Genomic DNA, 13173 nt, shown 5'->3' with positions numbered 1-13173 from the left:
ACGCTTTGATGGAGAAAATACATGACAGTTCTATAAGGGGGATTAAGGCCCCAAGTTGATATGGGCGTAAATGACCCCAAGTTGATGATGGTAGTAAATTAGGAAATGTTCGACTCAAATTCCCTCAACTGCAATTGATAGTCATTCGGAAGAGACGCATTTTGTGAAGCATTTTCATCATCATACATGAGAAGAATTACAATGAATATCAGAAATGAACAAAAAAAAAAAAAAAAGGATTCGTCAAACTAATCCATCAATCACGTCAAGCGATTTTAGATCTCCTCTGGGTGGGAATCACAGGCATTTACATGATTGAGTGGTCTATCCAATCTCTGACTAACTTTTATTTTCCTATAACATTGAAATTGACAGGGTGAAAACACAAAAACGTCTCCACCCCAGTTGTTGAAGTAAATGGGGAAATGCATTCAACAACACTTAGGTCTCTACTTGTGCATCTCTGGATGTACCTCCATTTCCTTGAGGGCCAATCATTTCTGCAAACAAACACGTGAAAGAATCAGAATGAGAGATTTAAAAGATGTTCATTCGAACATATCCATTCACAAGGAAAGTAGATGATTTCTACCCACTTTGCTTAAGTAGAATGGAGTATACACTTCTCGAAGAAGAGGACTATATTACGAAACAAATGAGTTGTTCAAACCAAAACTAGCAGAAATCTCACCAGAAGATCTGCCTCCACTGGAACGAGCAGCTATGTATTCAAAAAATTCTCTACTGGCATCTGCACACAGAGGCAAGAAAAAGACAAGCGAGAGTTGGTAAATAAAAAAAAAACCAGTAATAAAGTTTTGTGTTTTCTGATAGCTGCATGATTTAGAAGGGAGATCAACTCTCCAACTAGCAGAAAACATTGCAAAGCTGTAAACTTGTTTTCTTTATATTCAGCAGGACATCCCTGTAATGAGTTTCACTTGTCACAGTTTGATAACCATTACTTTGGTGAAATACAGGGGACAATGTGGAAGGCAAACACATATGTAGAAGTTGTCAATCTTTTGTCCAATTTACACACTCCAACCAGCCAAGGTACTTCATTTCATAGATCCATTTAAGAGTTAGGCTGGATGAATCATAAATAAATAGATAAACTATTAGCCTATAAGTAACTCTCTCTCTCCTTCCTTTTCCCCTTAAACCTCATAGCTTGTTAGTTAACATGAAAAGAAGGGGAATGCATTTTCGAAACTTTTCATGTTTATTGGAGCAGGCACAAGCTATCTGCCCAGTAAAGCATAGTTAACCAAATATAGACGAACTTGTGGCTGACATACCATGCTTCATTGTTAGAGAGGGATCTTGCTCATCCACATAACCAATCACCTTTGCTGGAATTCCAGCCACCATGCTTCAAACCAAAAGGACACGGTCATAATTGTGTAGAAATGGTGAACACCCACTAATAAGTAATAACACCGATTCTAGCAGACAACACAAATGCACATCACAGAACTGGACTCTACCTGTGAGGAGGGACATCTTTTAGTACCAGGGCACCAGCAGCTATCATTGCACCTTCACCTATTCTTATGTTCCCCAATATAGTTGCACTAGCTCCTATAAGTGCACCTTGACCAACTTTTGGATGCCGATCACCAATTTCTTTTCCAGTTCCTCCCAAGGTTACGCCCTGCAAGATTTTAACAAAATGAAGAGAAGATAATGAGAAACAATCAAAGAGTTGTAAAGAAGAATTTGCAAGATTATTATATTCTGTTAACATACTATTTGCAGCATTTTGTATCCTATTCTTGATTGTCTATTTTCTGCTACTGTCAGTTACTATTTCCTAAAGTAACAAGCACACTTTCACTCTTAATCTGCAGTGGTAAACAACAAGAATGCTCCCCTCCCCCAAACCAAAAACTACCACCACCTCCCCCACAATGCTAGTACCTTGAAATGGACAGAAAATTTGTTGCAACAAAATTAAAGGGAAAAATACACATGAAACTCATCAGAAATTTCAAGTTAATACTGGTGCAGAGGTGCCTGGAAGAACAAATTGAACCATTAAATGAAACATGTGAAAGGTAGTTCCTGGATGCTGAAATCATTGTCTCCACCCTTTCTACATATCAGAAGCTATTTCTACTTTCTCTTATTCAATCTTTTATCTTTCTCTTAATGTCCTAACAAAATTATTCAAAACCAGATCACCTGACAACCAACTTTTCTTTTTCAGTTAGCGGTCAGCTTGAGCAACTTTACAACAGTTCTTTATTCTTTAAGAACATGCACTTCTAGCCACATAAACTCACTCTTCATCCCCCGCAAGGAGGCCAGGAATTGAGATTTTGTTATCTGGTATCATCTGAAGTACAAATCCTGGAGGCCATTTACAACGGAAACTCCAATAACCAAACAGCTTTCTCATTCAAAGCTATACAGGTCAATGATAGAAAAAGTGACTGTTACCTGCATTAGCGAAACTCTATCCCCAACAACAGCTGTCTCACCAATCACTATACCAGTAGCATGGTCCAAGAGAATTCCTTCTCCAATTTTTGCAGCTGTACAAAAAAGCAAGCATGAGGGAGAGTAGATGAGATCTGGTGCCCATTTCAGAGCATGGTGTCATATATTGAAATGTTTCTCAAATCCAAAAGCTCAAGACTTAAGCTTCATCAAGAAGTTTGTTGCTAACTATCTCTGAACGTCTTTCAAAACATTTCCAAACTTTCAAAGAAAAAATTCAAACAAAAAGTACTTCTAATAGTCGCCCCCAAATGAAGCATCAGAAAGCAAGCAAATTTAAGCACAAGCAGGCAATTGATTAGTAAAAGTTCGGGTGCTAACTTATTATGATATAAACTTATGTTTCTGAACAAAATAAATAACTCAAGCAGCAGAATATATGACATAAGTGCAAAAAACTAAAGTAAATAAATATTACCTGGGTGTATGTCAACTCCAAAAACCTGGAGATGCAAAATTAATCTTGTCAAACATCTGAACATTCAATCCACATTGAAATCTGAACATTCAATCCACACTGAAGCGTACAAGAACCAAATACTACCTCACTGACACGACTTTGTAAAGCTGATGCCAAGACTTTGCGTCCTTGGTTCCATAATGCATGTGCAACTCGATGTGTTTGTAAAGAATGGTATCCCTACAAACATATGTTTTATGCGGATTTGAGTATGAGAATATGTGAACCAATACCAACTAAACATATAAATAAAATGTAGTTAAACACATTCTATGTAACGCCTAACAACTTCTTCATCTGCCGGATACAGAGATTCTGACCAGTTGGGCTGCCCTTTTAAGACTAGACATTCAGCCATATCAATATTTATAAGTCACATAAATGAATCTAACATAAAACATATATATTACAAACACAAATTACTAGTTCTTTTCACTGAGAAATAAGCCATAACAGGCTCAGTAATGTCATGGCACATACTGGCAAACTAATACTAGCAGAAAAGTTAGTCAACCAAATAAAATGTGGTGGAAGATTGGAAAGCAATACCTTCAGGTATAGCAGAGCAGAGCAATATGACAAACAAGAAGGATCCCGATCTTTAAATGCCTGAGAAATAAAAGAATGCATGTAAGAACCATATCAACCAGAAAACATGACTACAACTTTCATAAGAAAATTGAAATGACTTTGTGGTGCCAATTAAACACCTGTATATCATGGCGAATTGAACGTTGAATGCCTCGATCATGCATTATTACATCAGAGAAAATATCTAGTAATTGTGTCGCCAAAAGTGTGGGATTCTGCAGACGATTGGCAAGGACAAATGCCAATGCTTGCTCTAAACAGTGATGTGACAATATGCTTGCATACAAGAAGCTGCTTAAAATTGGCTCCTTTTCTGCCTGAAATTTTGCATATCAGGAATAGTGACAAAATAGTACCAAAAGCTTTTATAAAATATCCGTCAGACAGTAACAACTATATGATGACATCGTCTAAGTCATATTTCTCTATTAAGGTCCAGCAAAAAATGTACTTTTGCATTAGATTTTCATACTAATATATCTTTACATCTCTGCTTTTCTCTCACTTTTTCCTCCTTTTTATTAATTGGGGCATACAAACCAGTTTCAGGGCAACTTTACTCCCACAAAAGTATCTGAAAAGACAAAAACTTCAACCAAAAAGAGTAGGACCAAAATCAATTCTTTCTTCAGCCTGTAATCTACATATTCAGTGTTAGAACTAAAGTAGCATTTTCTTGTCAAATGATTACATAGGAAATTAAGAAATGTAACTTAAATGGACAAATGCTTCAGATTCAGTGTTCTGAGAAAATGTGGAAATGCTTCCTCTACAATCCTCAAAAATGTCACAGGCCATAAAAGTAATTATTAATAAATAAAAAGAGGAAAGCAGAAAAAACTTAAAATTAGCCATTACACTGCTTGTCAAGCATAAAAATCTTTTCTTTCCATCTTTAACCAGTCTTTCCTTCTAATCCTCCAAGCCCTTTTGATTATATTTACCAATTTCATCTAAAAACAACCAAATTTCGGAAGGCATATAAATTTGGAAGCAAAATGGATTACATAGTGAAATATTACAATAATTGAAGTGAGTAAACTTAGTAGAACTACTCCTTATAAATATTACCTCCAACTTAGCTTCTTCTCCGACAGCATCCCAAATAGGGTCACCAGGTTTACAACCCGACTTGGCAACCGAGGCCACTAAATTCGGGTCAGGCTCCGAAACAACACCAACAGCATAAACAGGAAATACTCTCTCCAACCTCAACTCACCTGGCTGCTGCTTCTTGGACTTCGACCCAGCAAAATCCTCCACCTTGACCGCCTCCTTCGTCGTCTCTTCCTCTTCCAAAACCGTGTGGGTAGATATCATTTGGGCCGAATAAAACCACCTTTCCTCACTTACACAACCCATTATTTCATTCTCCCTTATTGTTTCATATCATCAGAAAAAATGTTGAAGAAAATTCAAGAGAGTCAGTAATTAAAATACTGGGCACTTGAGTTTTGCTACTGCAGAATTGAGAGGGACATTTATATAATTCTATTTGGAATCTGTCTTTTGGGCCTTGGTTTGCGTCAAGTGAGACTTGGATGAAATAGTAAAAGTAGAAGTACTTGGTAGGAAGGGGTTTGGGGCCTGTTTTTTTTTTTTTTTTTTTTGTATATTCCATTCTTTCGATGAGATTAATTTCTTAAGATTGTGTAGAGTTTAGTCCCAAAACATACATGAGAGATAGCAATCATAGGACCTACTCATAAATTACTAAAGCAGCCGGACTACTGTGGGCTCCTTTTTTTGGGGTTATTAAAGGGTGAGAATTTCGTATTCTATTTGGACACTTGTTTCTCTTTTTCTATTATTTTTTATTTATACGATAACTTCCTATATTATGGGGAGGACTTGAAGAGGTTTCGGGGTAAGTCGGAAGGCACTGAATTACCACCGAATCAGACGAATGCAATACACTTCCGCCTGAATTTTTTAAGTAAAACTATATTTAATTGTGATAAATTAATGGGAGACAAGTTTTGAACTCTTGTCACCTATCCCACCAAGCCTTAATGCACCCAAGGCTGGTGGTTGACACTTGTTTCTCTTCATTATATGGTTTCCGACAAAGATTTCTATTGGCTTTTGGGACCCCTAAAGAGACCCGAAAGGAAGAATTAACCATCACCACAGGAATTTGATGACGTTGTACTTGGTTTTATGAGTCCATATTTTGTGGAGGACGTGACAGAAATGATAACATTTAATTGTTTTTGTCTTGTTTTAGTAGTGGGATGTGCTGTGAGTATTAGCAAGTCAGTGTATTAAGTATAAATGAAGTGCTACCGAGGAGTAGTTCTGAAATATAAATGAAGGCTTAAAGGATATAACAATATAGTGTACTAAGTACTTGGTATATATTTAAGACTCCTTAGCATATAATAATATAGTGTGCTAAGTACTTAGTATACGTATGTGTGGCAGTATAGCATTTGCTTTATTTTGGATTGGGGTATTTAGATGGATTCTTCTTGTGAAATTTTCAAATTGTGTTTGGATAGGAGATTATTTGAGATAATTTTTTTTTCAAACAATACTGCAGCACTTTTTTGATGTGATGTATGTGAGACAAAAAGATAATTAAAAAATGTGTTGATGATATAAGCAAATCAATGTGTGCAAATAAGGTGTAACCCAAACACTAGGTATATTTTGAAATGGGTAGTACGATGAGATTTTCTTGCTAAATTTTATTTTGTCAATTACAAGTGGGTATTTATCAGGACAGTTTGTTTTTTAGTTGAGAATAATTTAAACTTTGAGAAAATATGACACTCATTTTTTATTGAAGTCTTAAATATAAATGAAGCTGAACTACAAATTTCAGCATGATATGGTAACCATGTTGTAGTTCATTTAATGCTTGAAAATCTATATGTCTCTAAAACTCAATTTGGTTGGTAGAAACATTAATATTATTTGGATGAAAATGTATTATCCTATCCAGCATGAGATTTTGTGAATCATGACTCTATCATTGAGTACCCACAATTTGTAAAATACACACCCACAAATGAAATTAATTATAAATTAATTTTCAATACACGGACATACGCAGAAAATAGTTTTACATTAGAAAAATAAATTATATACAACATAACTAGGTTGATTTCAAAGTCAAACCTGATATTTTAAGATTTTTCTAGTGGGGAGGTATGTTTAAGTTAAAGTACTTGTCTTTCTAATTGATCAATTTCAATCCTTTACTTCTAATGATACGTGAATGTGTAATTCATAAACAATATCAGAAGTTGGCATTGCTAAAGAATAGAGCGGAATTTAAGGATAATAAAGAAGATGAATGGAAACCAGGTGTATGCGATCATTTCCAACTCTATGAGATTTTGGATTCAATCCTTCTGTTAGTCTTTCAGAAGTGAAAATCTGTCAATTGCTTAAAAAATTGTCGACGTGTTCCTTAAAAGCTCAGAATATATTTTAGTGCTGCCCTCAAATTTATAAGATCATGACATCGATCAGGCATGTTAGAGTTTGCATGAAAGTCAATTATGGGGAGATTATAGGAATTAGTTGAAAATTTTCATACTTGCGATGACAAAATAGTGTGTCTATTTGGATTGAAAATAATATAAACATTTATTTTAAAACAATGTTATATTACATTTTGTGGTGTGATATTTGTGAAGTATAAGTATCTGTCAGAATAAAAATGATTGAAAAACGTGTTTATCATACAATAAAAAGAAAAAAAATAAGAAAATTGGCTATCCAAACACACAAATTTTTTTCCTTTTTTATTGTGTTAGGAAAGTTTAGATGAAAAGTATGTTACTCCATTCTAAAATCACAGTATATTAGAGAGAGTTACTGATTAATTCTTTTGAAGGGCTCTATATACAGTTCTGCATAATTGAACCGATGCAAGTGAGGGTAATTAATTTTTTTTTTTTAAAAAAAAAATAAATTTGCAAGAATACTTGAGAGAGAATTCATCAGTTTTTGAAGAGGAATGATTGAATTTACTTGAAAATTGAAAAACATAAACAAAAAGAATTGGAAATAAATAGACAATTTAGACCTAACTTTTCATCTACGATTTGTTTTTGTCGAAAATCATAAATGTTGCATCACTCCAATTAAGCAATTAAAATAGTAATTATATAGTACTTGTGCTTAATTAAGGAGCAAATTATACATCTACAGTACAACGTTCTTGTTGGGAGGACCGACCGTGCTTCCGCCAGTGGTTGTAGCCTTTGCATGACAAGGCTACAATGGGACAAAATACCATTGCTTTACTAGGACGTTGGAATAAGGCCATCCTTTGCTGTATCTACCCTTATAAGCGACCAGGAGCATCTTAGCATACTCTGTCAAAAAAAAAAACAATTATTATGATAACTAAGAATATTGTATTAAAAACAAAAAATATATAAATGTTACATGGTAGTGTGCTTTCAAGTCATTCATGTAAAACGACAATATGATAGAAAATGCAAGAAATGTAGAGCTTGTTTGAGTGCATCTAGTCAGTGACAGATAGCAATATTAGAGCAGATTGATGCATTACAAACAACTTAAATTTCTTTCAAAAAAGTGTTAGAGAGCTAATTGTACATTTTATTTATAAATATTTCTTCTTAATTTTGGCTAGATTTAATGTTAAGTGCTGAATTATACTTATATTTGGTGTTTGATATTGTTTTCAGGGCTTTTGAGTGTAAAAAGGAGCTTGTTTCTGAGATAATTGTGTTTGTTCTTGAGATGGACAATTTTGCATGATTAGATAATCGGTCGGTATTTAATTGTCCAGAACAATCTACTGCCATTTAAAATTTCAAATCCATAATTGTTTGGCAATTTTAGTGTTTGTGGCTAGTGACGGAATTTAATTATATTAGAAACTTTCGAATGTACGTTTGGGGAATATTTAATCTAATTTGAACAAACTCTTATAGTATATTTACTGGGTAGAACGGGTATTTTTCCTGATTCTTAATGCTACTGAAAGATTTAATCTTGCGGTCGTGTCTAGAGTTATCTTTTAATTAGGGAAGTAACTAACGGTTATACTTTGATTACCAAAAAATAAAGAAATCAGTGAGAAATGATATGATCTTATACAAAAATTCCAGAACAAACATACATGAATATATGTATGTGAGTTTTTTTTTTCTTTTTCAGTTTGAAAGTTATAGTTTTTACTAAGCCTAAACTTTTTCTTTTCTTCTTTTAAAGCGTCATTTTATTGATATCAGTAGAAACTTCAATCTAAGGATTTTGCTAGCTAGTACTACTATCAGTTATAAAGCTTTCAAAATTGTTCTATGCATGTTGGCTGGAAACACAATTCGAAATGGATAAACATATTAAAGAGGAAATAATATGATATCGTGTGGAATGCTATTATTGCCAAAAAACTGTATGTGAAGAAGTGTTCATTCAATAGGCCAAGCTTCTTAATTTGGTATTATGATTTCTATCTTTATTGTCAACTTACAACAAAATTACGTGAAAGAAAAAGCATGTTTTAAGATCGTTTCCTTGACTCTCTTCTAATATAAACTTCAAAAGCAGAGTAAGATTACCTGAAAATTCATTATTAAAGTCAACCATTTTCATTCGTAGACCTAACTTAATTCGGTCGAACACTGATAACCTGAAGTGTAAGATTCAGTTGAACTCCCATAATTTGACTTGATTCATTACTTCCTGACATTTTCTTACGAAAGTAAGAACTTCAACAAATAAATTTAGATCCCCGAGCAACCTTCAAAAGCCGGCAACTTTTGAAGGCGTCCAGGGACTTATCTACCCAAACCCTTCCCCCCCAATACCGATGTGGGATTGAAACCTCGACAAGGGCCAAGCCTCCATGGCTGTTGCTGCTAAGAAGTAACTACCCCCCACAAATCCAAGCTAGACGACTCCAGTGGAATGTTTCTTCCTGACATTTTCTTACGAAAGTAAGAATTTCGGCAAATAAACCTAGATCTCCGAGCAACCTTCAAAAGCCGGCAACTTTTGAAGGCGCCCAGGGGATTTATCTACCCAAACCCTTCCCTCCAATACCGATATGGGATTGAAACCCCGACAAGTGCCAGACTTGATTCATTACTTGCATCTTTGGAGTCTGAGTACCTATGTCAATCATTGCATGATCTAGAAAGATATACAGCATGAAAAATTGGAAAAAGATTTGAACATTACCCTTTATCAGTGTCCACCATCTATCGTACGATATATGCTTTCCACATTTTTTTGTTTGGCCTGGTAAAGGATTGATTTTGAGTGGACGTTGATATTCGTCATCTATTGATCTGCTTGTCTAAAAGGTTCACTTTTCTAATCATGGGATCGACGTGGAGAACCGATTTAACTCTACTATCGTTCACAACCACAGAACATGAAGAGATGTATAGAGATCTTTTTTTTTACTTGTGGAATATCATCACCGGCCAATAATACAAGAGAGATAAGCTATCTGATTGGTCAATGTTCCTCTTGTTTGCTTTGTATGTTCGGTTAAGGGCCGAAAGCATTTTCCATTTGCCGCATCTAGCCAGCAACTATAGAATAGATATCTTGAACCTTAACAGTATACTAGGAAAAAGATGTCTTGATCTGCAGCTTCAATGGTCCAAATAAGGCTGATTTAGAAGGAATGATTGATGTGCATGCCGGAGAAAGCATTTAAGTAAAGAAACTCCTCCAAAATGTTGAGAATCAAAGTGTAACGCTGTACAGTTTTCTCTTGATTTAATCTACAAAAATCTCGACTGGAGTTCTTGTTATTCGCGTAATCATTCTTGTCCGGTGCATTCTTCCACACTACAAACCAAAAGTTCATGCTTTTTGGGGGCAATGAAGCTTTTAATAACAATCATGTAAATCCAACTTTTTCCATACGATTCTGGGGTCGGAAATTAATATGCAAAGCATTTGCTATTCGTAATTGATTTCCAAATAAATCATTCTGTCTTTTGACCGTAGTTGATTCAACCTGATTCAATGGTGCTAAATGAAAGGCGAAACCGCACCAAATTGGAAGCCTCGATATTGCTCATGCAAGTCGCAAGATGTTAATTATTCAAAGAGCGCTCTAAAGTCGCAAGATGTTAATTATTCAACCTGATTCTGTCTAAAGGCTAGTAGCTAGTACTTGCACTTTGAATTGTTGTCTCCGCTTGAGTACAAATTTTTATTCCACAGCATAGTTCTTCCAAAATGATAACTATGCCTTTCACTAGCCAAAAAAGATATATAAAAATATTCATTTCATAAATAGCAATTAGTTATGGAACTAAAATAGGTGCTGTGGAATCGCTAACCTAAAGACAAAACATGAAAGATGAGGCTACTTGCAAGTTCTATACTAGCGGTCAAGTCATTAACGTAATACTCCCATGGCAGATTCGTTGTTTAACATGGTAAAAGAATCAAATCAATAGAGGTCCGGAAGGGCATCTAATTCTTGGATCAATCCCAAAACATTAATATCTGATGCCTTGTTTCGCTGGTCTTTCACGAAAGATTACTCTCAAATGAAATGAGATGAAAGAACCTAGTCAATGTTAAAAGATATCACGGTAAAAGTAAAGATTGTGGTTTCATATATTCTTTAAAAGTGCCTAAAACTAGCCGTAAGTAAGTTGGGGAAGTAAAAGAGTCTTCAAACTAATGCGAAGCAAAAGAGTTTTGACATCTCAAAAACTCTTTTGTGCCACACTAGAGAGCTTTTTTCTCAAACAACATTGGCCACTGCTTTGCACTGTGTACTAGCTAATTCCTCCAACATTTGTTTAAGTTATTCATAAGAGTGAATCAAAGATCATAGCCCTTTAGAGTCTAGATTCTAACTCCTTACTGCTTCACTGGCAATAGTTTTTTTTTTTTTTTTTTAACAAACAAAAGGATCTGGCCCCACTTCAGGCCCCAACCCTTATTCGGGTTGTTGGGTTATTTCCCATTTTTGTGACAAGGCTCGAACATGGATCTCGAGTGTACTAATCCTTAGTGAGATCAGCTCGACTGCCTTAAAAGGGACCTTCAGTGACAATAGTTTTGCCTTGGAGGCGCCTTCAGTGACAATAGTTATTCTGAGATTATTAACAAAGACGATAGCGACGGGCACATAAATGGGTTAACCGTGTGTATGCAATTTTTTTTTGGGTGCTTTCTTGTGCCAAATTTCATTTACAATGGAGCATATATGTATGTATCTGGCTTGAGTAACTCTCCCAGGCTTCAGGAGGTCGAGGCCGTACTCTCCTAGGCCCGCTCGGTCCCAAGGCCCCGAACCTACAATGGTCTCTAAAACCCAATTCAGGGACATTAGGTCGGCTATTGATAGGAATTTCGGCCGACTAGGAAAACATGTGCTATCCTCCTCCTTTCATTGCGAGCGTCTATTAAACAGGAGAAAAGAACCATCAAGTGTGATTGCAATGTCATATGGAAAAACACTTTTATATATATACTAGGAAAACCACGCCGTGCAAGGTAAAATATTGTTTAAAATATATATATAATTACATTTTTATTTAGAAAAATAGCGCAACAATATAAGAATTAAATATATAGCAAATATAGATTCAACATGATAGTGTTTCTATTTACCATTGCTAATTTGAAACATTAGCCCAAAAATAACACAGTCCTAAGTTAAAAATTAATTGAAAAAAGAAACCATGAAATTTTTTTTTATAAAATTAATTCTAACAAATACATACACCTTCACATGTCCTTATTTGAAATTATAATAATAGAATAGCAAACTGTGTCAATATCGTTAGAAAAAAATAACTCATTCAACTCGCAACTCAAAGTCTAAAAGCATCATTTAACATATGTTCCAGTGAAAAGTATAAATGGGAATACATTGGCAAAATTTTAGAAAAAAAAATTAACAATATGAGCTATGTTAGTAAATTCGCCTCATTTAGAAAAAGAACATTGAAAGAGAAAGGTGTAAAGCGTGGGAGCGAGTAAAGAGGTAAAGGGTGGGAAGGGATGAAGCGGCGGTCTGTTAGGCTTTGTGTAGGTTTTTGTCTCGGTCAAAGTGAAAGGAGAAAGTAAGGGAAAAAATAATGAAAAAAGAAAAAAGAAAAGAAATTAAATTACCTTCCTTAAAAAAAGTATGCCACTTGTCAGAAAGAAGGAGAGCCATGTGGCAACCATCGGGGCTACTATAGTAACTCCCCTTCTCTTCTTATTATACTTGAGGGAAATGGAAGGAGAAAATAATGAAAAAATAAAAAAGAAAAGAAATTAAATCACCTTCTTAAAAGGAGTATGTCACTTGTCAAAAAGAAGGAGAGCCATGTGGTAACCACTGGGGCTGCTACAGTAACTCCCCTTCTCTCTTTATTATACTTGAGGGATATATATGTATGTATGTATGTAAATATATATATATATGTAAAATAAAAAGTTAATGAGAGATACTAACCTTATTAAAAAAAGATAAAAGAGAAGGGTTTGAGAGTCAAATTTAGAATATCAGAGTTTTTTTATAAAAAATACAAAGATTTCATTAATTGAAGGAGTTTGCTATTAAGGCGAGATACACAAAGTGAGAAGGAAAATTTCAAGTAGAATTTCCTACTAAATTGGCTTGCTTAGCTAAAACATGAGTTGGATCACAAGCTCTATCT

General features: G+C 34.8%; 1 protein-coding gene across 1 annotated transcript; it reads right to left on the bottom strand.

Moving 5' to 3' along the window:
• Positions 1 to 119: 119 nt before the first annotated feature.
• On the bottom strand, positions 120 to 5078 carry LOC113702443 (serine acetyltransferase 2-like). Its single transcript, XM_027223659.2, has 10 exons — positions 4628 to 5078; positions 3676 to 3873; positions 3515 to 3574; positions 3050 to 3145; positions 2924 to 2948; positions 2446 to 2540; positions 1491 to 1657; positions 1302 to 1375; positions 692 to 751; positions 120 to 500 (listed from the first exon to the last, which is right to left on the bottom strand). The coding sequence occupies exons 1-10, from the start codon at positions 4916 to 4918 to the stop codon at positions 442 to 444; spliced, it is 1125 nt and encodes a 374-aa protein (XP_027079460.2). The 5' UTR covers positions 4919 to 5078; the 3' UTR covers positions 120 to 441.
• Positions 5079 to 13173: the final 8095 nt, after the last annotated feature.

Source organism: Coffea arabica, chromosome 7e (assembly GCF_036785885.1).
Source record: "Coffea arabica cultivar ET-39 chromosome 7e, Coffea Arabica ET-39 HiFi, whole genome shotgun sequence".
Classification (NCBI taxonomy): Eukaryota; Viridiplantae; Streptophyta; class Magnoliopsida; order Gentianales; family Rubiaceae; genus Coffea; species Coffea arabica.
Note: the sequence above shows the minus strand (reverse complement) of the source record. Positions and strands in the feature narration are given on the sequence as shown.

Bases quoted from the DNA above. Each gene is read 5' to 3' on its own strand.
- LOC113702443 (XM_027223659.2), bottom strand. From the start codon at position 4,918: ATGGGTTGTGTAAGTGAGGAAAGGTGGTTTTATTCGGCCCAAATGATA. The intron at 2,541-2,923 runs GTAATATTTATT...TTTTTTGTACAG, and splicing joins TGGAGTTGACATACACCCAG to CTGCAAAAATTGGAGAAGGA. The intron at 501-691 runs GTGAGATTTCTG...GTTTGTTTGCAG, and splicing joins CAGTGGAGGCAGATCTTCTG to AAATGATTGGCCCTCAAGGA.